The sequence below is a fragment of the Xiphias gladius genome, chromosome 23 (genome assembly GCF_016859285.1).
Source record: "Xiphias gladius isolate SHS-SW01 ecotype Sanya breed wild chromosome 23, ASM1685928v1, whole genome shotgun sequence".
Lineage (NCBI taxonomy): Eukaryota > Metazoa > Chordata > Actinopteri > Istiophoriformes > Xiphiidae > Xiphias > Xiphias gladius.
Window position 1 is genome coordinate 23675765 of NC_053422.1, and position 27981 is coordinate 23703745.

At 38.8% G+C, this 27981-nt stretch overlaps 1 protein-coding gene across 3 annotated transcripts in view; it reads right to left on the reverse strand.

Annotated features, from left to right (window-relative positions):
* The window catches only part of il1rapl2 (interleukin 1 receptor accessory protein-like 2), a 330646-nt gene that overhangs the window by 121760 nt on the left and 180905 nt on the right, over positions 1–27981 (reverse strand). For all 3 annotated transcript variants that reach the window (XM_040118986.1, XM_040118987.1, XM_040118985.1), the window contains exons 3-6: positions 26298–26467; positions 24913–25016; positions 4060–4246; positions 3810–3963 (exon numbers count right to left, since the gene is read on the reverse strand). In XM_040118986.1, the coding sequence (XP_039974920.1) occupies positions 3810–3963; positions 4060–4246; positions 24913–25016; positions 26298–26467 (615 nt within the window). The remainder of the gene's footprint in view (positions 1–3809; positions 3964–4059; positions 4247–24912; positions 25017–26297; positions 26468–27981) is intronic.

Here is a 27981-nt window from a genome sequence, read left to right on the forward strand (position 1 = left end):
ACATTGAGAGACTGACATTTATAACATATCCTCCCTATTGCAGGTTTTTCCTCAGTGTCAGTCAATTTTGGGTCTATTTTCCGCATTTCTTTTCAGCTAAGTGTATTTTGCTGGAATCAACATCATAGCCAACAGCTGATCTGCAGGCTCTGCCTGTGTCTTTACTTTAATCTCCATTTAATGTTGAAAGCACAGCTATAAAACCTGCTGCCAAGAGACACAGACCAACTACAGGATCAAGGACAGAGATGTTTAGCCAAGGCCTGGCACACACTGACAGCTGTCTTGGAGGCTGGTTTCACTAAAAAATATTTACAGTGGAGGCGGGCTGTTGGAGATACTGAGGGGAAGTTGAGGATAAACCGGTTTCCACAATGTGAGATGGATGGATTCTTTACAACAGCACATGGTGCTGCTAGAATGTTTAAGTACCACGGCATGGTAAATCTTTTCTAGCTATTCAGATGTCAAAGATGCACATACACAAAGACACACATACATATATAAATTCATACATGTACACAGTCACACAAATATTGCTGTGGGTCATGAGGATTGGATCTGGAATGGCCAGAGAATTGGCCCTAAGCTCTCTGTTTGTAGAAATGGAGAAAAGAGGTTGACAGAAAGAGTAAGAGAAAGACCTAGATGTGGACAATATACAGAGGAAAAGAGGGAGCAGCTGAAAGAGGAGAGAAAGTAATAAGATTCAAAGAGATATTCTTGCTTCTTAAACACGACGAGATAAATTGGCCTCACGGCATTTTGCGCATGTAGCATCCAGCTCTCTCTCTCTCTCTCTCTCTCTCACACACACACACACACACACACACACACACACACACACACACACACACACACACACAAATGCACAAACAAACACCGCTCACTTCATTCATGCTTGTATTACAAAGTTAGTCTATCCCCATATGTTAGTTTGCTTCCCTGCTCATTTCTGTAAGTTATCTGATAATGACAACAAACAACTCAGGGAAACACAGAGAGTAAATTGAGTAACGTGTGGAGTTGACTAGCTTCTTTAGGTGGCCATAAGAATAATCACACTGATGCAGAGTATTTCAGTATGGTCTCATTATAATGGCCGCTGTTTACCTTGTGAGAAAACAACTGAGAATCACAATTAGAAATCTAATCTTAAAAAATCTACCATGAAAATTCATTCATTTACCATATAGATTCAGACTGATGACATAATACATCTCTTTGAACAGATTTACATATCTCCCAGGGATTAAAATAGCAACACAAATTAAAATTCAAATCCTCAGTGAAAGAGGACTATAACAGCATTGAACCTCAGTTTCCCTTTACATCTCATTTACCTGGTTTTATTGCCAGATTGTGATCTTTTGACTGTGGTGTAATTAAGTTGGAAGTCGAGTATTTATTTTTCATATATGTGAAGAGTATTGTGCTAGGAACTTTCAATGTAAAAAAGCAACAGAAAGATACATTTTATCAAAGGTGAAAAATTTATCCTATATTTTATTTTACCAAAAAAAAAAGCCTATAGGATTTCAGACAACAGACCAAAACACTCCTTTCATCCTTTGAGCTATTTCTCTCTTTAATGCAATAAAGTAAAGATCTGCACAGAAGAAAAATGATCCTGCCTGACCACAGTGTTAAGCAATGCTATTAGTACAACCTGCCAGATGTTCCAGTTAGACAACTTAACATGGGGACCAACAGATACGGATTTCTTGACAGCACATAGACAATAAATGCATGTTGAGAAACTGTGATTTCCCCTTTCCGCCGTTATCTCCCTCCACACGAGCGTAGATGAAGGGAACCCAAAAATGTGATACTGAATAATTCCCGGACAAATGAAGCAATGGCTGCTCATTTCAACTCTACTGAGCAAGAGGTAGCTTTACATCTGAACCACAGCACAAAGTGCAAGATAAAACAGGCCCTGACTTTGGGTCTGGGATCAAAAATGTAAGAGAATAATGCAAGACAGCGTACTCTAAAAGGATACTGTTGAAGCCGTACTCACTTTCACTCCATGCTGCTTATCATGGCATATCATATTATGTTAGACTAGAAGATCACTCAGTGTGTTTGTGTTTTCATGTGTGTATGTGAGTTTCAGTGCCAAACAGTATAAAGTGAAGCAAGGGCAGGGTGCATGTGTGTGTGTGTCGTAGAAAATAAGCACAGTATTTTGTCATTGCTCACAGACACCAATATGCATATGACACATGGCAGAACAACAACAAAATAAAAAACAGGCAGGAAGGTGCACACAACCAAAGAGACTGCAGCTCTCCCCCATGCACGTACTCACACCCACACACACACACACACACACACACACACACACACACACACACACACACACCTAAAATACAAACGTGCAGATGGAATTCAGCTTAAACCCATAACAGCAAAGTGCAGATGTTACTGCCAAGTCAAAGTTAAGTCAAAAGTCACTGGAGCTTAATACAATCTTTGTTTAATCTGGGAATAAAACAAATACAAATACCCAAAATGGTGCCAGGAATGTAAATGTATTCAATTGGCTTTGCATTGTGCATTCAAGGAAACTTTATGTGTTGTAGTAGTGATGAATGATGTTTTGCTGAGTCTACAGGTATCTGTCAGAATGATGGATGGCGTCACTGAGAGATCCACTGTATATTAAAATCAGGCAGAGTACATATTTCTGCCATGGTTTGAGTCCATTCTGTTTCTGTGATGGCAGTCAGTTTACCCAAACCTATTCTGAGTGGTTTAAGGCACATGCAGTATAATTCATCAATCCCAGAATTCTTTAAAATCAGAAAGTTTTGACTTTCTCACCTGTTCTAACTCTGACCTGCCCTGACCTGTCCTATTCATTAATTTATTAACTCATTCATTCACTTGTTCATCCATTCATTCATCTTTCAGTCCATCTGTACAGCAGGTATTTTTTGCAGTGCCAGCACACAGACAAATCTTGGTTGAATGCAGAACTAGAAATGACTGCAGTGACATTTTGCGGGTAACCCGTGAGGTTACACTCTAATGTATGTAAAGAGAGTTTCACTTCCAAAACAATTTAATATGTCTAGGATCTCCTGTAGAAACTATTGTATGCTAGAAATATAGTCATTGACTGCCTTTGAGATAAAGATTATAATCTAAAGCAATGAAAAATTTTCAACCAAATTTAGTCCAGTTTAAATAGATGACGAGACATCTTTTTGCCTTCAATCACCAAAACCGCACTGACTGCGCCGTGCAGCTATCAGCTGCTCCAACAACCAACTTCAACAATGGAAAAACCAAATGTCAAAATCCACAATATTCCACACTAATATTCTACTATTAAATCAGTTCTTTTTAATTCATCACCACTGAATCCTTATATTTGTATTCCAAGCGGCCTGTCGACAGTGGACTGAGCAGGGATTGCTAAACACCAGTGTCTGCCTGCGGCGTGCTGCCGATCTTTTGCTAGCTGGCCAGAGTACTTTCTGCATAGGTTCTCTGGTACAAAATTACACTTTAGACAATATCAAGTATTCCAGATTTTTATTAAAAATGTATTGCATCTGATTGTTGATGTAATAATCATAAGATAGCAATTAGCTAGTGCCAGGGTGTTTCACAGACTCCTGTGAAAATTTGCTGTGTTCGACTCGCCACTGCAATGGTTTATGGTCAAGTCATATTTTCACCAGTCAAACTTATCCTTCAAAATAATTCTGTTATTTATTTCTCAGACTGCAAATACATATGATGCATACAGTATTTTCTTCATAGGACCATTCCTCCATTATTGCACTGCGTCCTACCTGTCACTTTGAGTTGTGTTGTCCGCCGCACCAGTCTCGATCCGTACTGTAACTCACAGGTGTAATTTCCCCCATCACCCTCCTCCACCTCAGGTATCCAGATGTGTGTGGTGTTCACAGTGATGGAACTTCTCCATTCAACCCGCTCACACTCCTGGCAGGAGACACCGAGAATCGATTCAGTCACACAGTCTACAGAGGACATACTGTAGCTATTGCCACTCTAAACCTTTTTGTGTGTGTGTCATACCTTATACCAGGTCATCTGTGGCTGTTTGTATGGAGCCATATAGTCTTCTATATCAGGACAGGTGATCATTTTGCTGTGGGTTATCTCAGCTTTCTCCAGATGGCGGATTTTGCTGCTGAAGCATTTCCCCTCATCACTCTCCTCCACCGTCATCGACATGGACACTTTCATGCAGTATGTTGAGTTCCTAAACAGATTAAAAACACAACATCGGGAAAATGTTGTTAACATCTGGCTCTTTTGACACTGGCAGACTGTTAAACCTTGCAATATGCACAGTTCCTTGGAAATGAAGTGCATAAAAAGTGAAAAATAATATACAATAAAACTTCAAGTTCAAGTTGTGAATGTGAACTACTCAACATCACAAAAATAACATGTACTGTATATGCAGTCTGTATTTCTATGGCAAGTCCAGCAACCTCAGTTGAATCTGAGTGGATCTGTTTTGAGCAGATTTGTTTATCCATCCAAGAGTTAATGACAACAGTGACATGAGTGATTCGTCCAACTGTCCAACACTGGAGCTCAGCATGAAACAGAGTAAGAGCAGTTTTCATGGTGAAAGTTTTGGGTAGACCATTTGGTGCCCTTTTAGGTATTCTGGTGAAATTATAGGCCCTCAGACATCTCAGTGTTTCACTGAAAGCAATGAAAGAATAGCACAGGACCAAACGGCAGACTGATAAAGTTAGCCACTAGCTAGTAAACAGGACATACTAAAACATACACCCATCAGCCACGGCATTAAAACAAGTTACCGGTTTTAATGCAGTGGCTAATCGGTGTTCTTAAAACTAAGAACTTTATTAGGTGATAATCGTGGCCAAAAACTTAATTAATGTTAATTGAGGAAAGAATACATTGACCAATGTTATTGTTATGTTGTTATATGACATTACAGTAGATACATGTACATTTACATAAATATGTTTCTCAACCCAGAAGTAAAGCTTAGCTGTTTGCACAACTGATACAATTTAGTACTCGTACTTGTATAAGGTGCGCAAGGACAGAGCTGAAATGATAACTTATGAGACAGTCAGGCTCTATGGACTGTGTTGAGAACATGTGAGTTGTTCCTTGTGTTGGTGCTATGTTGGAGGTTAGAGCTCCCAATGCCAGCGAGATATCACACTACATCCTGCTGTTGTGATGTTTCATGTGTGACAGCATGTCCTTGAAATGAATTATCGAATTAAATAAAAAGAATAAACTTTGAGGTTTGTTATGATGTGTACAGTATGATTCAATGTGTTTTCAACGCCATTTTGGATTTGAAGTCTTAAAATCTGCTCAAGGTAATTATAAATGCTTGTTTAGGTCTTGCTATGAGTGTTCTCCCAAGTTCACCTCCAGACACAAAAGACCACATTGATCTCTCTTTCTTTCTCTCTCACCCATGCACACACACGCAAGCACACACACACACACACACACACGCACACACACACACACACACACACACACACACACACACACACACACACACACACACACACACACACGACTCAACCATTGTCCCCTAACCACAGCCTCTCATCTAAGTGGATCTAAACCACTTATCCCATCAATGCTGCATATATGTGTGTCTCTCTCTGTGTGTGTGTGTGTGTGTGTGTGTGTGTGTGTGTGTGTGTGTGTGTGTCACACACAGGGTTTTTTCTTTTTTTGGACATTGACCTAACCAAGACCACTGAGCACTGAAGCAGAGACCTGGAAAGCCTTTTATTCGTCCATCCCTCATTTTCTCTCCTCCTCATCAATTCATCTCCAGCCTGAAGCATCTTGTTTTCTCCTCCAGTGATTCAGTTACCTTTTCCTGTATGCTGCTGTGGCTCTCTCTCTCTCTCTCTCTCTCTCTCTCTCTGTCTCTTTCTGTCACATGCAGATCATCCATCCTTTTATCAACCCCTAACATTTATTTAGACTTTTTATGGCTCCATATCAGGGGCAGTGTTAATTTCAAAGACTGACGAGTATTTTTCAACTTTTTTCCCATTACAGTAACTTGACTAAAATAAAAGTAACCTTTGGAAACTAAAACTATAGTGAAGTGTATTACATTTTCATTAGCATTTTCAAATAAAAACCCGCAGGCCATGATGCCGACACTATAAAAAGCCTATCTAACATAACATTACTATGGGCTGTTGATGTGGCTGTAACGTTACTGGTTCTCTCAGCTATCTTTCGTGTTTATAGGCAGAAATTAGTACATATCATGGAGTCTGGTAACAATCTAAATTTTACTCTAGATGTTCCCAAAAGGAACAATTTCGTGTTTTTAAAAAAATATATTAAAAAAGATCAAACAACATGTTTGCACAAGGGTTGAAGAAAAATGAGTTAGGGGCTATCTGGTGAATATAGTGGAGCATTTAGCAGCTAAAGAGCCAGATATGTTTCTCAGGAGACAAAAACAGAGCTAAAAGAAGAGTGAATATTTGACTGACACTCATCAGTTTCCCAGAGTCACCTCTCCAAATAAATGCTAATGTTGGTCAGGACTTGACTCTGGATTTCATAGTCAAAATGTAAGACCTACTTGTGACTTGCCAAACAACTTCGTCCCACCACTTGTAAGCAATGTGGATTATACTGTGTACTGATGGGTAAATTTGTATGACACATATGGATCATGGATCACGTGTTAAACTTCCACATGCACTATCAATAGTCTGCTGGTGATGAAAAATCTGAATTGAAAGAAATGTAGGTCCTCCCTCGCAAAGGCACTGATACATAAACACTACCAAAAGCGGAAAGGGATTTTTTTTTAAAAATGCTCTCTTATCTTGTTGCTTTGATGATATTTTTCTATACATTTATGCCAGTGACACACACTGCACTGAGATGACCTGAAATGGGGACAACTGAAGCAGCTTTCTCCTGTCTCCCTCTCTGCTGTCCTTCCACATTTTCTTCGCTCTAACACTCTCGTATCAGCCTTTGTCATGGTCTCTTCCTCACTGCCTGTCCAACTCAGACACCGGATGCCAAACACTAAATGGTAAAAACAGCATCTATGTAAAGAAGAAAAGCATTATGCATATCTCACTATAAACACGACGATTCAGTTAGACTGCAATGCAAACGCTGTGTCAGAAGCATTTAGCACATGCTGTGCACCTCTAAAGAATGGAAATTGTGTTTCTGTGTGTGGGTGTGTATTCATATCTGCTGCTCTTTGGAATACATTTAAATTCTTCAGTAAATACAATGCCCCTGAAGTAAAAGACACTAGTGTATTAAGGGGTCTACCTGCTAAAGGTACAAATTTTGTTGTTGTGCTGTACTTTTAATGACAAAAAGGTCTTTGCGCCAAAAATAATGAAGTTACCTTGAAGTTGGAAAATTAGATATCGTTTTCCATTGCCAATTACCTTTAAGGCAAACAAGAAATACCCATAACTGAAAATATTTGGGATTATTGTAGGCGGAAGAACATACAGTCGCTGAAAATTAATATCCAACAGATTCAAGCTAACCTTCAACTGATTATATGCCACCCACACCTAATTACGTTCATGCCCTTTGTTTGAGAAATTCTGGGAAATGTAGAAAATCACTAATTAAAGAAGGAGCAGATGGAGGAGAATGAAAGACAGAGGGTACACCAAAAAATAAAACTGCATCATTTTATCCCAAACATCTCCTGGATATGTCGAACATCACAGCAGTTCCGGTGTATTTATCTGTGGAGTATTTGAGGTTGGAACTTTCCTTTAAGAAGAATTTCAGCTTTCAACTTTGGAAATCAAAGGTGTTGGAAATAAATGTATCAGTTTCCATGCCAACACATGTATTTTCAGCATTCCTCCTTGATTTCACCCTCCTCTGTGTGATTTGCCAGCCGACATTTGATTAGATGGTATAATTTGTCCATGCAGAGCAGTCATGATTGTCCTGGACAGTGCAAGGTTTCTGTTTAACTGCACATTGCTACGTTGTCACTGTATGTATCCAAAATATTTAAAGGAATAATTTTGACGTATGATAGATGATCATTACCATTTCGTGTCTGTATGCCAAATATAGGGCTACAGCCAGGCGGTGATCTTAGCTAAGGTTGCCTCTGTCCAAAGATAACAAAATCCATCTAATAGCCCCTCTACAGCTCACTAACTAACAGATCCTTTTTTTTTCATACAAAAACCAAAGTGTAAATCGACAAGTTGAGGTTTTGTGGTGGGTTATGTGCCAGAGGCAGCGATTACCTAAAGTTGTCTTATGGTGACGACAAGACCTGTCTCCAGTTTTTATGCTAAGTTAAGCTATCCGGTTGCTGGGTATAGTGTTCTAGTTGTATTTAGAGTACACACATGATAGTATTATCAATCTTCTTGTCTAACTCTCAGCAAGAAAGTAAATATGTTTTCCAAAATGTCGAACCATTACTTTAAAGTTTTGTGTTTTCAGGAAATGTAAATAGTGTAAGATTAAGAACAGTTGGTCTTTGTGGTGAAATGCTAAGATTTTTTTTTACAATCATACTTTCTACAAATTCCACACAACACTGACACTAAATCCCCTGAAAATAAAAGCTATTAATGGAACATCTCAGCCCTGAAGACAGCTGCTAATGTGAATATCTGTCAAGAGGATGGAAGAGGACATTTATGTGGCACAGGACTTTATTAAGCATACAGGAAAATGGCTGCAACCACAGGGCAACGAGCAAATATCTTGAAATACTGAAAAACAGAGTTAATATAGTGCTACATATTAGATTGTGGAGAGATGATATTTATGCTTCATCTTGATCTTATTAGAGATGTGTTTGCATTTCACTGCCTCAGGTTATTTCATTCTCATGAGACGTGCACACTTTGCAGGCCTTAAACAGCATTGGGGATCATTTACGGGACACATGTCCACGTTATTGGCGGTCTACTCGGTTTTCAACATTCTTATTTACCATACCCAGACTTGTCACTGTCGGTAGGAAATAAAGTCTCACTGTGTAATTGAGAAATAAGCTATGATAATAGGATTATTGCATCCACATGAAAAAGGGCATTCATGTCAGCCTGTAAAGAGCAGCATTACACTCTGCATAAACTTACTATTACTAAAGGAATAGTTTGACATTTTGAGAAACACATTCATTCACTTTCTTCCTGAGGGTAAGATTCATTCCACTATCAATGACTTCATGGTAAAAAATGGAACTGAAGCCAGTAGCTGGTTAAATCAGCTTGGCATAGAGACTTGAAACAGCTGGAAAAAGCTGTCCTTGGTCTGCCCAAAGGTAACCGGCACCTCTAAAGCTCACCTATTAAAATGTTATACCTCATTTGTTTGATTTGTTTGAGTGAAAAAAGAACACATTCTGATTTTAGGAGGGTTAATGTGTGGGACTATTTCTCAGCTAGGCACGGTTAAGAAAACAAGATATAATGTGTTAATTAGTGAGTTTCAGAGGTGCTGGTAGGCAGATTCTGTTACCTTTGGACAGCGCAGATTCGCCGTTTCAACCTGTTTCCAGTCTTAATGCTAAGCTAAGCTAAAGGGGGCTGGCTCTAGCTTTATATTTAGCATGTTAACATGAGAGTGGGATACTCTCAACAAGAGAGTGATCATGTGCATTTCCAAAAATGTTGAACTAGTCATACATATATACAGTAGACTGTAGAGTAAATGACTGAAAGCATTACAAATATACATCAGGTGTGTAGACATTCTTAGGCCCAAACGCCACAGGTTTACTATTTTATAGTTGTGAAATTAACTCTAGTGACAAATTCTCTCTCATGGTTTTTTAAATGTTTGTTTATTGCTGCTCTGTGCAGGATTTTTGCCTTACAAATAAGGTCTTGTTGGACAATTTAATGCCAGTAAAATGTGTCCAGTAAAGATGATTCTTGTCCACCTTGAAATGAATGAGGTCAAAAATGAGATTTAAAAGGTGAATAGAAAGATTTGTGGCTGCTACTCTACACCTAATGTGAGTGGCTGACATTCATAAACCTTTTGATATCAGCAAGTTTCTACATTAAACTCAAGTATGGTACACACACACACACACACACACACACACTTACAAAAAAGCCTGTGTGTGTGTGTTGTCTGTGTTCTGTGTGGCTAGTTATTTTGTAACATGGTGAAGAATGGGTAGAGTTGGTCACCTTTATTTGCATTTGAAGACAGTTATGAATAAAACACGGGTTTCACTCTTCCTGGTATGTGCATATGGGTGTATTCATGACTCCCTATGAGCAGACAGATGCCAGATGTGAGCAGAAACATCTTTCAATGCAACTGGAAACACAGCTGACAAATCAACTGAGAAAAGCAAATAAAACAAATTAAAATGACAAGACATTTCACTGTTATATAATTATACGGCACAGTCTATGAATTGTATTCGTTTTCATCCATTCTTGTAGCCCTCATCACAGAAGTTTATGTTCAAGTTGACAGCGCTGTTTGAGGCAGCATGGCAGCAAATGTATTGAGGCTATAATGACTTTTTCATCGTTACACTCTGATCCTAATTTGAAGGGATTGCTGTACATCTGTTAAATGGTCCATAATCACTTCCAAAGTGTCCTCAAGCAATGCACGATCACTCCTAAAACTCCAGGCGCACTGCACAGTAAATTTTGAATTTTCATACTATTTCTGTGTGTGTTTGGGCTTGCTGCAGAACGCTCTCCCCCCCTAAAAAAAAATAAATTCCAATTATCTTCGATGCAAAATGAGCCATGAATTACTCTCCAAATCAATTTATAATCCACCATATCCTCTCCGTCAATAAATCAAGCTCACCCTCCCTGCAATTACCCTCCTATGATCAGGGCTGGCTGCTGGAGGGTGCGTTGAATTATGGCTGTAATAGAGGGGGATGTATCCTGGCCAGCAGGCAGCGTGTTTATACCTGGATGGAGCTGCAGATTAATTTGACTATCAATCTAACTAACAGGCAGAGAGAGTGAGCGCGGACACCTGCGCATGCTGAGACATTCACACACACAAACACATTTACATTTCTGTGCATGCAGGTATCCGAACACAAATTCTTATATAAAGTATATGGACGCATGTATTAGCCAACAGCAAGCTGTATATATTTTCTTAATATGGTCATCCATTCTGATTGTGCTGAGCCTTTTTTCAGTTTAATTTAGGCATTTGCCACCAAATGGCATGAATACGCTTTTATTATTAAAATCTTCATATTATAAATGAGTTGAGGTTTTTAAGAAATGTGTTTACTATTTTAAGTCATAGTTACTGGAGACATTCATTCATTACAACAGTGGGTGCAACTGTGTGTCATTTTACAAGGATTACAAAAGTACTTAGATCCTCTGAAATCTTTGTCTGATTAAGAAAAATTACTAGATTGCATCAAAATGTGCTCAAACTTGTTAAAAAAATAATTGCACTCTTTAGATAATTCGATTTACTAAAAAAAGGACACACACAAATCAAACAACATACACACACACACATGCACACACGCACATTCTCTCAAAGAGAAACACTAGCTTGTATCAACTCACTGACACATGAAAATTGTTCAAGGCAACAATCACCTGACAGTGTGTGCGCTGTGCATGTGTGTTTGTTGGGTATTGTATGTCTGTGTGTTGTGTGTAAGTACAGCTACAATTCATGCTCTCTTCCATTTCTGGCCAAATGTCACTGCACTGTATAAAATCACAGATCTAGGCATGAGTGTTTGTGTCTATGTTCCACTTGTGTGCTAATATTCATTTATATGTATGGTTATCAACCTGAGCCTCTGAAGAACAGATCAATATGTGTCACAAGTTTATGCCAGAAAAATCATTGATTTAAATGATCACTTTATCATGTACATATATACTATATATATAGAAACACAACAAAGACACGTTGAACAGCTTGAAAAACAGGCACATAATGGGACATGTTTGGCTTTTGTTTTTTCCAGATTGATCTTTCAGAAGAAAAACTAGTCAAGTAACATGCTGGTTTGTGCCACAAGACAAAAGACACAGCCACCAAACCGGTCTAGATGATTCTAAAATACACAGCTAACTCAAATGTGCTAAAAAGGAGACATCTCACAACTTTATAGTAGCCAGTTTCCTTAAAGTTGTTTTTGATTAATTCAAGGACAACATTGTTTCGGTTTAAACAATACAACTACTCTCCCTTTTTCTTTGTAGTGTATTATCATAACTGTGTTTAAATGCTTTTTTGGGGTAAATAAAACTTGAAAAGCAAATACTGCCAAAGTACGGTATTCAGTTCCTACTGTATCCCCCCATACTAAAAACTCTTACAGTAAAGTGACCATAACATTGATCACCTACCGTTAAACAATCAGTAACGCACTGTATCACTGACAGAAGATACAGTGGCTTCAGGAAGTATTCAGACCCCTTCACTTTTTTCCCTCTTTATTGTGTTGTAGATCTAATTTTAAATGGATATAATTGCAAATTTTGCACATCGAGCTACACTCAGTAACCCATAATGATAAAATGAAAACATGGTTTTAGGGAAAATATATATAAAAAAAACAAACAAACTGAAATCTCTTATTTACAAATGTACTCAGACCCTTTGCTTTGTGGCATTCCAAGCTGTGGTCAGGTTTATCCTCTTTGGTTTAATTGTCCTTGAGATGTGCTATAACTTGAGTTTGCCTGTGGCAAATTGAATTAATTCACCATAGTTTAGGATGACACACACTGTATATTTGAAGAGCAATAACATATAGCTTTACTGTTGAATTAGAAATATCTCAAAGTAAAATACAAGAATTGAGAGTATCTGTGTTCATGTTGTATACCACTGTTAGTAAGTAATATACCATGTAAGTGCAGTGTAAAGTAATATAACTAAGGCATTGAAGTAGTTTGTAACTCAAGGCCCTCTATTGGGTCTCAAGATTAGGCAGTATTGCAATTTATTAAATTACCGCAAAGTAATTGCCACACGGTGAATCCCCTGAGGGTCTGGGGTCCCTGGGCAGTTGTCCACTTTGAAAAGGGGAACATTTGAGCATGATATGTGATGAATGATGTCAAATGGCCAACTACCTTTATTTATCTTTGTAGTTGCTGCAGGTTACGAATTAGTGAAGATGCAAAAAACATAGTGTGGGGTTTAGCTTGATATATACATATGCATGTGTTAGGAAAGCATTGTCTGGACTCACCTGGCCAAGGTGACACCTCTGAATGTGTGTGTTTGTGTGCATCATTTAAATGCAGTACTGAGCGCATTTACCCTGAGGCCCCTACTTAAAATTAAGCTGTTGTTCAGGCTTGATTTTCTATGAATTTAGGTCCATGTTGGACTGTACATTTACTTATTCTTACATTTATGTGTGCATGTGTTTGTACTGTAATGTAGACCACACTGAACTTCAAAGCAGTTTGTTCATCTCAACCACAGAGATTATGGAGCTGTGTAGGGGGAGATTGCCTCAAAAGAGTTTAAAAATGTTTTTTTCACTTAAACATTTGATTGATTAAATGCAGTTTCACACAAAAAAAATCATTTCATTCCTATTAATTGAGCTCATTAAATGCAACACTGTCATGGGTAGACTAGAAACTACAGTGTTAATTAAAGCTGGTTTAAATGGACCCTTTTGATACTTCCCACAAGTCAATAAGCTGATTGGCACCTTAGGATAGCATGTTGGGCTCTGCGAAAACTGAGATGAAAACAAAGACTTCTTCGACTGATGGGTTAAAACCCTGGTCTTTGGAACCCAGAGTACTGCTAGATTTCTATCATAACTGCTGCTATGGTGCTGCCTTTAGCAAGTGTCCCGGGTGTAACTCCTTCAAAGCTAAATGATTTATATAAGTGACAGGGTGAAACATATATATGTAGCTCTATGGCTAATAGGATAATTTCGATGGTGCTGTTTGCTGTTTGCATATGAAAAGCACTCTTATTCTGGAGTCTTGCCTTCTCTTCACCTCGCTGTTCTTGCATTTTATTACTACTAAATACACTAAATACACTGTACAAGGGGCACATTTAATGTTGACAGTGTTGCAGGTATTCATATACAGCCTGCGCTAAAGGGTTGATGCCCAAAGACTACTTAAGCAGTCTGAAATAATGGCAAAAGCATAATAAAACAGCACCATATTAATAGGAATTTGCTCCACATTGAATGATTCAGCACTTTGTGTCCAGTACAGGAGGTTGCCCTTTATGTACTGTGGCAGAAGGTATGGGTGTGGAAGTCAGGCTGGTGGATGGGGGTGTAGTGCATCAGGCTTTTATGCAGGTTACCATGTGTCCTTCCCTGTGTCCTGTCGCAGACCGTCTATTGACATTTTCTTTTTTATTAACCATAACCATGATCTTTCCTTTACCTTAACCAGGTGTTTTAGTTGCCCAACTTAACCAAATCCTAAACACAGTATATTTGACAATAACCATAATATTTCTTCCACTCTACTCTACTTTTCGACTCTTTACCATACTGTACTTGCCATGTAAAGATACTGTAGAAATCGAGAATTTACAAACTTTGGCATTGGAGGTAATCAGGAGTTTTAGAGAAATTACCAGTATTGCAGTTTTGCCTGGAAATATGGTTAGAAGGTCAGGTATATAGAAAGTTCTCTGACCAGAGAGGCTCAGCCTTGTCTTTGGAGCGACTCTAGCCTTTTTTTGCCTTGCTGTTTTAGCATTTTATTACTATTTAATACAAAGCAATGAACAATTTTGGCACACTGAATGTTGCCATTCCAAAAAAATTATGTCCAAATTGCAAGCAGCAACAGTATTGATTGTAAGCTCATAAACTCTTCACCAAAGGGTTGATGGCCAGAGATACCTGGAGCATTCACAATTAATAATACAATAACAATTGGAAAAAATAGGATATACAAATTAGTCGCAGAAGTACAAACTACAAATCTGTGCATTGTGACTGATGAACCATTAAGTTTCACTGAGCATGTTGCATCTGTCACTTGGCCATGTCGGTTCACACTATATAACGTCAAAAAGATCAGGTTTTATCTGAATTTGTAGGCTGCTCAACTCCTTGTACAGGCACTGATCATCTCTCGCCTTGACTACTATAATGTCCTTGTATCAGGGCTGCCAGCACGAACAGTAAAACCTCTGCAAATTGTCCTTTAATGCTGCAGAACATTTGGACTTCAAACAGCAAAAAACAGCTCATGTCACTCCACTTTTTTTTAACTCCCCAATGGCTGCCTGTTGTTGCTCACATTGCATTCAAGTCAGTAATGCTCCCTTAGAGTGACCACTAGCATGACACCCAGCTACTTGAACTCCTTCATACAGGTTTATTAACGATCTCGTCCAATATGTTTTACAAATTAATGAGGACTAGACCTACCGTCACTGTAGGCAAGAAATTTACCAAACTCGAAGCAGTTAGTAGAAAACCTTTTTGTGGTAAAAATAAACAACTTGTAGACATTTCTCTTGTGAGAGTACATACTCAATTGATATTCACTTTCTTTCCATTTCTCTCCCTATTTCTTTATCTAAAATAATGTAATTTCTTATGCACTTATGACCTCAGGCTCATGCAACCTTGTGGCACTTGTATTGTGGCACTAATTGTTGAAGGCTTGGTTTAAACCTCTTTTGTACTTAATTTTGGACAAAAGCATCTGCCAAATGAAGAAATGTAAATGTAGAAAACCACTGGGCCACAATCAGCGACTGATCATGATAATTTTAAGGTAATTACATGCTACTTCAAGGGGCGAAATCATGCTCAGTATGCCTTTAATGTGTGAGTATGCTGATCCATGTCTTCATGAAGGACACGTAGACAAGGGCTGTGAATGTTGTGAGGATCAAACTACCACCTTGGCTTTTGGTTTTCACTCCTCCTCCTCTGCCCTCCTTTCTCCTCTGTCTTAGTCCTTCCCTCCATATCTCCACAAAGTCAGATCGTATTTCAGAACACCTTAAAACCCCTTGAACATAAAAGTGTCAAAAGCAAGGCCTACTTTTCTTTTTTTTTTTTTTTCAAAAGAGTGGCCAGGGCAGCAGGCATTGGCTCTAGTTGGCATGCACTGGAACATGTTGGCCTGCATTGGCAAGAGAGCGGTACTGACTCAATAGCTGCCAAGTCATAGAGGACTGCCAAAGAAACTTCAAATGAATGCTCTCTCCTTCTCTGCTCCTATTTTGCTCTCCCCTACTGTCTGTTTTACTCTCCTACTCTCATTGTCTGTTTCTCTTCTGGTCTCTCTCTTCATCTCATTGTCTGTTTTTCTTTCCACTTTCTGTCTTTATCTCCTGATCCAAGTCTGGTAAACTGATGAAGAGAAAGGTTTAACATTTGTCTGGCATTAGAAAACACCCTCGTGACAACTATGTGTCTGTCTTGTGTGAGAGTGTCCACAGAGAGTAGATTTTTCCTCTAATGCAAAGATAGAGGTGGTCCAGCTTACTAGAAATACCACGGGGGAATAGGAGAGAGAGAGAGAGAGGAAGAGAAGTATACACATCTACTAGGAAAAAAAAAATAGGAAATGAGAATTCAGCCTTTCATTTGAGTTCATCAGCAATGGTAAATAGGTGACCCTGCTTCATGGAATGTGAGATGGAATAATGATGGTGAAATTTCAGTAGACACACTGCAGTTAATTTCGTGTAGTCAACCACCCATTAGCCATGCAACTAGTTATCAAGCCGTCTAATAAGAATTTGTCATACCTAAACAGCAAAGTGATCGGGAAGTGAAGCAAACTGTGGTCTCCAATGTTAAAGTGTTACAGTTTGCAGTTTGCAACCAGTGCTTGCTTACTGTGTGAATGTATACAAGTTTTAGCAGTCACAAGGTTTGTGATTGACCAGTAAGCTAAGTTCAGCACCACAAACTGCTCAAATTGTAACTGGGCCATCAGAAAGTACAACTATTCGGGCACGAAGAACAATTGTACTAAACTAAGACTATGTTTCCCTTGACAAACAGTCAAGCAGCCAGCCAGATAGTAAACCTTCTTCATAAACACAGCTGAGCTGGCCAGCCAAACCAGCCAGCCCAACAACCAATCGTTAACCGTGCAGTCAAACATCCAGAGACCCATCCCCCTTAACAGTCATTCCACCACCAAGCCGGCAGCGAATCTGCCTGCCACCCTGCCAACAAACCAACCAGCCACCGATCCTACCAGGCTAACTGTCCTTCCAAGATGTTACCTAATGAAACAACCACCCACCCAGTCAAGCAGCCAGCCAACCAATTCACAGACTCACTATTCTAGATGCTAGCCAGCTTTTCAGGTGGCTAGTCGCTCATTTTCCCACACAGTAAACATGTTAGATTTCCATCTGATGTGATGTGCTGAAGTGAGGGCAAAGCCAGAGGCATGAAACCTCTCATCTCACGCTACCTTGTTCACTGTCTAACACTCATTATCTAGTTCTCTCAGAGTTCTTCCCTCTATCACGTTGTCCTCTGTATTTCTCATTCTCTGTCCTCTGTGTGTGTATGTCTCCATTTACTTTTTAAATCTTTTTCTGCCCAACTGTCACAGAAAGTCAAGTGTTGCAGGATAGAGGTTTGATGCAAAGTCTTTCTCGCAGCCTCAGAAGTAAACTGAGACCTCACACTGTGTGTATCAATTTCTTTCTAAGTGATATGTGTGTGCGTGGGTGTGTGTTTGTGTGCTGGTGCTCTAATCATAGTAGGTGTACAGAGGGTCTTGGCCAGTCGCAGCATGCCCGCTCCCCCTACTGAGGTCCTTATACCTGCAGAGAAAATGGATTTTTGCTTTTCTTTTCTCCTTCACTCATTCCTCCATCTCTCTCGACCTTTCCATCCTTTTCTATGTACAATTCAAACTTCTATCTATCAGCCTCCCTCTGTTTTTCTCTAAATCTATTTACCCTCTCTCCCCATCCCTCCAATTTAACTACTTTCTCCTTGACTCTCTCTTTCCCACTCCTTTTTTCTCTCTTTCCCACCCACCTGATTTCATTTCTTTCACCGTGTCCCTGTGCATACCTGTCTTTCTTTGTACCTTGTGTCTCAGACAGCGTTATTTTCCAGTTTTCCAGTTCCAGTTATGGTCTCCTGAGAGGGAATGTCACTCCACCTTTAATGCTTGTTCACCTTTGGTTTTATAACGATGTCTCCAGGTTGTACTCCCTTTCTAGTTCACACAAGCCCACACACTACAATAGACATAGGGGATCTGCAGCACTTTGAAAATCAACTGGCAACAGACAGATCCCTGCATTCCATATGAAATGAAGCATGTTACAACTTTTAGGGGTGAGGGGGCACCAATATGCCCTGAAGATGAAAAAGTCATTTTTATAGCTACTATACAACCATAAACAAGGCAGAATGGTTTAACCAAGAGTCATCAAGAGTTTTCTATTGAATATAATCCCATAGGATCATTATATTTTAAAAGAAGAGAAGCTAATATTGGAGCCTGCTCGATTATATCACTATTTGTCCTCTTCTATTCACTTCTGTAAGTTTCTGAGTATTAGAAAATGCGGGCCCCACAACCATGAACCAAAACTCACATATAGGCTCTCTTACACAGCACTCATGTGTACACTGAAATTTGTATTACTCCAAGAAATACCCATGGTATTTTTATATCATATATATACATCACATTCATGTAAATTAATGGATTGTGAAATGTAGGGCCCTCAGGAAAGATGCAAGCCTTGTAAGTGAATCAGATGGAAAGTTTTTAAAGCCACTATGTGTATGATTTGTAAATATCCCACTTTGGCTTACATAAGTGGTAATATAAAAAATAATAATGATAGCTTTAAGTGGCAACCTCGAAGATTTTCATTTAAATAAATGTCTATTAAGTCACTATCACTGAATTAGATAACACAATGGTGGTTGAACCTATGACCACTGATGAAAGTATTGCAATATTTAAATATTTGCAGTATTACGAACTTGGTGTCGTTGGCCACAGTCCCAGAAAAAAATGCTGTATTAAGTTTCTGCTAATGCAAACTGAAGATCATAAAAAATGTGTTTGGCAGTGAGCTTAGCACTTACTGCTATCCTTCATCAAAAATGCGTCTACAAAACAAGACAATGGTCATTTTGGGCATTTTTGGACAGTGGGTAAGTTTGAAATATTGCAGGGAGTAATGGAAGAAGAAGGAGCAGCCACAGCGAGCTGTTCAGCGATATAACAAACTCTTTTCATTGTACCCTACTGTTCGCAGACTCATGCTGTGTCCAGCATAAAATCAGATCACGGTTGCTCACAGAATGATGGAAAAAGGCCAATTATTGCCTCGCTTCTATATTAAAAGCAACAATAGTTTGTTTTGCCGCCCCCAGAATTCTGTGACCTGTATTATTAAACCACATTTTCTGTTACCACCAGTAAGTACAGGTATCCCCAAATCCACCAGGACTCAAATCTTCCAGACTGCCACTTTAATACAGCATTTTTTCCAGGAATGTCGCCATAGAGACCCAGTTCGTAATTCTACAAATATACAAATATTGCAACACTTTCATCAGTGGCCATAGGCTCAATCACCATTGTGTTATCTCATTCAGTGATAGAGAGTGACTTAGTATTTATTTAAATGAAAATCTTCGAGATTTTCCACTTTTAATTCACCAAAGAGACAGCAGCTTAATTTTGTGAGTGCTTCAGGGGTTTGTCGGTGACCTCAGAGAGAATAGGACTTATCATTTGCCAGCAGGTACAAAACTTGGGGCAGACCCAGGGCATACTGCATGAATCAAAGAAGCCTGGGTCTTTTTGTGGAGGTCATGAAGAGGTCCAAAACCGGAGTGTAAATTTAAATAATTTTGCCTTGGGTCAGCCCGGTTGTATTTAAGAATTCAACAAAGATTTTTCACCCTAAAAACAACATTTTCTCATGATAGTTTGTTTTCCTTCATAGCGCTTGCTTAGTGACTCACGATGGGAATGTCTCCTGTATGAACTCATGAGAGGATCCTACCACAGTATCACAGCCAGGATTGTCTGTACACAAGAGCAAAGAGTGAAGAGACCCTGCAATAAACTGGCCTGACGCCATACCATTCAACATTCAAAAACATCTTTTCACAACCACCAGAAGTTCCTCATTCTCTTAATGAAACTGTGTCTCTTGGACCTAGTTTAGGTCCCAAACATTGAGAAAGTAACAAAATAAGTCAAGAAGTAAACTATGGAAGGAATAGAAGAAAGAGGTCTGTAAAAAAGCTCATCATTTTCCCCTTGACCCTGTCTGTCACAGCTTGTTAATTCACTAGCGATGATACAGACATCTCATCACACACACATCTATCACCCTGATAAGTGTAAGGCGTGGATAGGTGAATGGATGAATGGATGGATTGTTGAGTGGAGGGATGGCTTAAGATGAATGCATAAATTGACAAAGTAACAGGGTAAGTGAATGCACAGCAGGGGGCGAAGACCAATATACTGTAGATGGCTTTCCCATTTGCAAACAATAAAGGATGCAAAGGATGAAAACGTACCGCCACACTGTCATGATAACTACTATTTACAAACTAAGTAACTTCCTGGAAAACAGTCAAATTTATCTTTAGATGAATGTATGTAAAGTGGGACTTCTCTTCTCATTTCCAAAACCTTTGTACTACACAGCATACATTGTTAAGCATCTGTCAGCTCTGGCCAGCCAACATGACACATGGAATTCCAGTGAGAAATGGCAGCTATTAGCCATAATACTGTGAACCGAAACAACATGAAGTTAGGTCTTGCGTGTAGTAAGAAATTACCTGTCTGTGTCAACAGACAGCACAGGTTAAGACACAAGTATCATTAGTATAAAGAAACATTCAAGGTGCACAACTGTCACACCAGAGTCCCAGAGTCCAGAGTTTAAACAGAACCATAATGTCTAATAATGTTACAGTCACTACCAAAGGAATTTGAACTGCAAGATCAGATATTTTGGTGGAAAACAAATATACTGTCAGTTAATACTTTTACTGATGTGTTCATTATGAACGTAAGTTACAAATTGTTGAATATGTCAATTAACAAAATTTCCTCACTATGTTAAAAGACATGGACACAGGGCTTTAGAAGGTCTATATGGGAACAGTGATACAGTGAGATAGATTTAAGTCAACAGGCTCCTTGGCCATTCTGAAGGTCTTGTTCCCCTGTCCAATATATCGTTTGTGTCTATTCTTTACATTGTTTGTCCTGTAATTCACTGCTGATGACTGTTACTGAGGCAAACCATTTTTAGTCAGTTGCAAAATGTGTAAGCAGTACGAGTATCAAGGTGAAACATCACACCAATTCCTGAAAAGTTTACATCGTGGAGAGGAGATTCATTATGGAAGCTTGGGGGCATATGGAGTATCAAATTGCACTTGGTAACATTTTATATAAGATTAGAACCATTTTATCTATCCAAGGCAGTTCGTTGCTGCAACTGAGATCAATCTGATGTTTTTATTGTCCCTGCATAAACCTGACTTAACCTCATGCCAGTCAGAATTGAGGGTCAGGCAGAAATGTGAAAGTAATCCAGAAAAAGTGTCTTATTTCTCAGGGCGCTGGCAGTGGGCTTACATATAGAGCAAATTATGCCAGTTACCTTACAATAGTGACTACAATATACATAAGAACAAGGGCAATAAATACATTTAACATTAAATTCTCCCTATGGCTTTTTCTGTGCATTGTAACACATTTTTGAAACAGCCTTCAAGTAATATACTATGATCCATTTGGTAGCTTGGTTGGTTAGGTTGGTTGTGTGTGTGTGTGTGTGTGTGTGTTTATGGGTGTGCGTGTGTTTGTGTGTGCGCGCGTGCATTTCTTTGTGTGTGTGTGTAGTTATGTGTGTGTGTGTGTGTGTGTGTGTGTGTGTGTGTGTGTGTGTGTGTAATAAGAGACCCTGAGACAATGACAGGCACCAAGCCCTAATTAGGTTGTCATGCTGAGAGAGCGAGGGAAAGACAGAAAGAGAGAGAGAAGGAGAGAGAGCTTATTAAGGAGGATAGGTGTCAAGCTCAGGCAGGAAAAAGAGGGGGGATGAGAGCAGAGGAGGGGGAGGATGGGGGGTGATGAAGGGGAGCAAAGAGACTTGGGTGCAGACAGGGAGAAACAGGAGGAGTGAGAGAGAGAGAGATCGGGAGGATGATGGAACAGGAGTAGGATGCAGAGAAACGAAAAAAGAGGTGAAGGAGAGAGAGAAGTAGAGGGTGGAGGCAGTTGGTGAGATGAAGGGAGAGCAGATTAGGGGTGGGAGAAAAATGAGTAGGAGGGAGAAGGTGATGGGAAAAGGTGCAAAAGGAAAGAAACAGGAGACAGTAAAGGTACTGAAGGTACCAGTTGCAGAGAAGAGAAATAAACAGGATCAAGTGATATAAGAGAGGTGGTATGATGATTCATGGCAGTTTGTCTGGTGTAACGAATAGTTCTCTTTGGTTCAGTCTGTTTACATGCACACTAGTATCCTGGTTATGATTGGGTTTTTGGGGTGTCCTGGTCATGTTTTGTGCATTTAAACAGCTTATCCCACTTTCAGAAACCTGGGTGAGACCTTATCCTGGTTTTGAGAAACCTGGATATACTACCTGGAGTACTCCGATAGAAACCAGGATTCTGTGGCATTTAAACGCCTATTTCGTAACTCTCGGTTCTGACCGGCTGGCAGGTGAGGATTCATTTTCAGTATCTGAACAGTATAATCATGGCTGCTTTGGAAGCAAACTATTTTTTTGCTTCTTCTAGGGGGGTTCTTTCAATCATTTCCATTATAGTGGAATTACAGCTTGTTGGGCTTTATCCGTCATATAGCAGGTGAACAAAACTACAATTAAGACCTAATTTGATTGTGAACATAACTGTTGACCTTAGGAAGAGTCCAAGCCATAAAAAGTTATAGTCTTTTAGTAGGTTTCAAATGCATTTCATGCCCCTCATCAGCAGATAGAGTTGTCATCAAATATTGTATTTTTACTGTCAGACATATTGTTCTATAAATGAGCACAAAAGTTCCATGCATAGGTCACATGATGGCAACTCCGTCCATTGGTGAAGATGTGGCTTGTGACTGAGAGCACTGGAAAAAATTAGTAAGTGTACACTGAATTATTATTTTTTTTATTCATTTATCAAAAAGTTTTAAGTGGTAATAAATTCAAATCATTATTTATGCCAAATAAATGAAAGTTCACTCAAGAGACAACATCCTCTTCAACAGGAAGTGAGAGGGTCTGTGGGAAATGCAGTCCTAATTTTGAGCAGTATTAGTGCTGCAAGTGCCACTGGTAGAGGCTAACAAGGATTTCTACTGTACTCATAGTTCAGTCTATTTTCCATAAATAGACACAAATTAAAGAAAACTGTTAGCATTTTTCAACCCAGGTCCTAGTCTCGTTCCAGAGACTGTAAAACACACACAACAGTGTATATCAGGGCAAACAGTGCAAGCCTCTTAACTATATTGAATAAACTTCAATTTTACATAAATCACTCCAAATGCTTGTCTTTGAGTACGACCGAAAATAAACATATACATTAGCCAGGATGAACAATAATAAAAAAAGTTTATTCATTACATTGATAAAACAACAAAAGTTATAACACGGTGTTACTCGAAAGTAAAAAGGGAGATGACCTGTTCCCTAAGGATATTGGCTGATTATAGGCAAATATTTACTATTTACAGATTTGTAAGGGGGCATATTTTTATTCAGTTCATTATGTACGTAAACACGCGCGCACACACACACACACACACACACACACACACACACACACACACACACACACACACACACACACACACACACACACACACACCATCCGCTTGCAGGTAAACAGTACTTTAAGCCTTGTTCTATGCTACAAAGCCAACTGGCACACACAAGTCAGTACCCCACCACCACCACTACCATCACCACTGAAGTATCAACTCACACACAAAGAAAGAGGTATATCCCTAATGGACCACGTAGGACTCAGTCCAAATTCTGCTGTGGTGCCAATAGCCATATTGTAAATATGCAAACCAGCACACACACACACACACACACACACACACACACACACACACACACACACACACACACAGAGAGACAAACACAGACACATACATACATACACCTGCAATAACTAAACACAAGAGAAATGTTCTGATATTATGAACTGACCTCAGCAGATGTAATAGAGTAATGAGAAAATGGCTTTTTGAAATATAAACTCCCTATGAACTACGTCATTGATAGTGAATATCTCTAATTTTGATGATAAAATAGTATTTTTGAAATACCTGCCTCTTGTTTTTTGAAATATTGATTACTGAGGGCAGGGAGCATTCTCTTTTTACTCAAAATGTAGCCGGAGCAGTTTTGAATAAAACCCCACATTCCTTTTATTCAAACACCGAAAACAGTTCTGCTCTTTGCCCATGAAAAGTAAATGGGCCACCAAGATAGAGACAGGACAAACAGAGTCAGAAATCTGTTCCAAGGTTGCTCCCATGTGATGGAATCAACAATACTGAGGCAACTGCGGGAGCATAAGTGCAGGTCAGAGTCGGGCAGAAAATATTTTGTCTGCATGCGGGCAAAAATTCTTACTGTGTTTATTTAGTCTTATGAAGACTGTGTGCTGGTGCTGGAAGTGCTGTTTCAAAATAAAGTCTGTGTTTTGTTCAGTGTACTTTGACCTAGCTCCCATCTGAGGAGAGGAGCAGTGTTTGTGTGATATTCGGGAAGTGTTATCAACAATGCACCCAGCTGAACCAGAAATAATCCTAAAACAAGCTTCCTTGGACAATCTATGCTGTACCCCAAACCCTGTTTTTAGTCATTTTACTTCAGGGTTGATTCATGGCAGTTCCAAATTAGTAGTTAAAACTAACTTAGAAGTTTACCTTAGTACACAGGTGTAGAATCCATTGTCTTCCATTTCAGCAGATCTGAACCAGATGGAGTCGTCTTCTTTACTCAGCCTGTGGCCTGAGAAAATGATGGGCTCCTAAAAGAAATAATACAAAATTAAACAGTAAATTATGAAATGAAAAAAAAACCTAAAAAAAAAAAAATATATGTATATATATATATACACACTGTACATAATCCACATGGCTAAGAAAAGGAGGAGGACGAGGACAACTTTTTATCAAGACATATGGGACCACAGTATGATTTATCAGTCCCTCTATTTTCTGTGTATTAGCTATTACTCTACTGTTTAAGGTATTAGAAAGTAAAGACAGGAAAACAACTGGTAAGAATCCAACTGATTGTAATAAATAGCACTGACGGATTCAAGAAAACAAACTGTGGAAACTTTTCAAATGAAAATGTGAAACTGCCATTATGTTCTATTCAGGTTATGTTTGATAGGAGTTAAAATCATGATATAATCCAAATTCCAGTGCAGAATCCCTTGAAGTTTGCATTTAATTTTCAATTTAAGGTAGCGTATCTTCCATTTTACATTCAACTTCTAGCACTGGAGCCAAAAATTAAAGTCTATGACAAAATAAAACAGCAGGATATGGCACCAATCGGTGTCAAAAAGTACTTTTTCCTATGAACTACCATTATTAAGGGGGAATCTGTTGACTAGGTATCTTATACTGAAAACAAGTTAAATTAAGATTTTTTTAAACCAATAGGGTTTAATATTTGTAAAATGATCCAAGAGCATACAAAAGCTATTCTTATATGCATAACATCATACCAAATATATGGACCGAGTGGAGCTGAGGAGGCACGGAAGTAAACCAGGAAGAGGGGAAAAAGCTTTTAGCTTATGCCCTTGGTGATTATAATAAATGGATTCCATCCTGGGGCCCAGACTCTAGATCTTATAATACATCATGGTTTAGAGTACACTGTGAGTTTTTTATTTTTATTATTATTATTTTTAATCCACACCCTCATTTTCAAATTTTTTAAAAGGATTGGCAAACCTTCTAAGGAGTTTGTACTTTCAACATTCTTCCTGAAACATATTTTATGAACCTTTTTATGAACACTTAAGATATTTCAGTATTTCACCGAGTATGGTTAGTTTAGTGTTCAGAATATATTAAAAAAAAAAATGTGAATAAAAGTTTTGGTAGTTACAGTATCATACAATTTCAAACAACAATTTAGATTACATTTTTCTTACTGTAAGGTTGTTAAATGATGACCACCACAAGATAGAAATAAAATTTCAATTTGATTGATTTATTTCAATTTATTATTGTCAGTCCTGGACTTCCGTACATACCTGCATAATCAGATATAATTCAAAGTGTCTTACCTCTGCATCGCCTTTGTTCTTGTACCAGATGAGGCGCAGCTTGGCGTTGGTGGCCATGGTGTAGTTGGTTCTGATGTAGCTGTAGAACAAGGCACATTTGACCCGAACAGGTTCGCCTGCCAGAACGTGGTACTCCTTCAGATCCACTGACCAGTCTATGCATCCATCCACTGTAAGGAGGAAGGAAAAAGACAGAAAAAGAAATACTGAAAATGCGGTGATAGATAAACAGTATATAGCCTACTGTATATTAGGGGGACAGAAATATACAACTCTGCTTTCAAATGCAAGGGGGAAAAAAACATTCCCCTTGCTCAAACTCGAAAGGTTAGGAAGTGATACATGAACAGTCATCAAAAACACTTATATAAGACTTTATATAAGATATAAAACTATTTTTATACTGTACAGAAAAAAAATGCTTGACAGGAAGAAAGAGTTATAGAGAGAGGATGTGAGAGAGACAGAGAGAGGAAGAGTGAGAGTGACAGGAAGAGCATTTTATCTTGTTTCTTTGGCATTAATGTTCTTTACTTCCAAGGCAGTAAAATATTATATACAAATTTGAGTGTGCTAATGCCTTCTGGGGAGGGGACAATAGAGCAGAAGGCATAAACAGAGGGAATGAAAGAATTAAAAGGCACATGTATGAGTTGTAATGGAACATCTGATCAAAAACAGACCAAGTTAATTAATCTTCTTTCTTTTAATATAGCCACATTTGCCTTTTCAATTATGAATACATTGCCTTTCCCTATGTATATTGCATGAAACTGAAAGAGAGAAAAATAGTAATTGCAGAAAAAGTGGGAGAGATGCAACAATACAGTTTCAGCGCAATAAAAGAAGACGAAGAGGTTGAGACCAAATGAAAAGAGATAAAAGACGAGGAGGAATTGTGCAGCAGTGATATCGGAGTGAGAACAGGTCAACTGGAATGAACAGTAAACAAGTTGCAGATGAAAGACAAGCAGGAGCTGGTAGGATGTAGAGGTCAGGACGGAAAATGACAAGGAGCTTTCCCAAGTGGACTTCCACCCTTCCTCTCCTTCTCTTTTTTTTTTTTTTTCTCTTTGTCTCTTTCTCCTCTGGCTTATTTTTCCCTCGTGCTCTGGGACTCATAGATAGATGTGCTCTGTTTTAACTGCACCCCTCAAGCACTTGCCACAAGACCTTCCCTCTGAGTTACAGCCTCTACCCAGCAGCAGTAAAGCCTCTGGATCTGTCATCCCACCAAAGATACCTCCCCAGCCTCATATACATATTGTTTGCGTTTTGCTTTTTTATTACTGGCAATAACCACTGTGTAGACTATGGATGTAAATAAATACAAATATATTATGTGGATATAAACAGATAATGCGCTCTGAACAGCTGACTGAACAGCATCTGAATTTTTTCCGTGATATCTGTCTCTTTTTCCCTGGCGCCTTATTGACACCATTTACCACAAACGTCACAACCATGTCTTCACCGAGTCATAACTCAGACAGATGGAAACACACAGACATTATAGACACACTGCTAACGGAAAGTGTTGTCAGGATCTGCGCATCCATTGAAGGTAAAGGCCCATAAATCACTGTAAAAATCAAATGGTATCAAAAAGATGCTGCTTATAACTTCAGATCTTGGTTAATAATCATCACATTCAGACTTATTTTCAAGATCAAAACTAATCCAC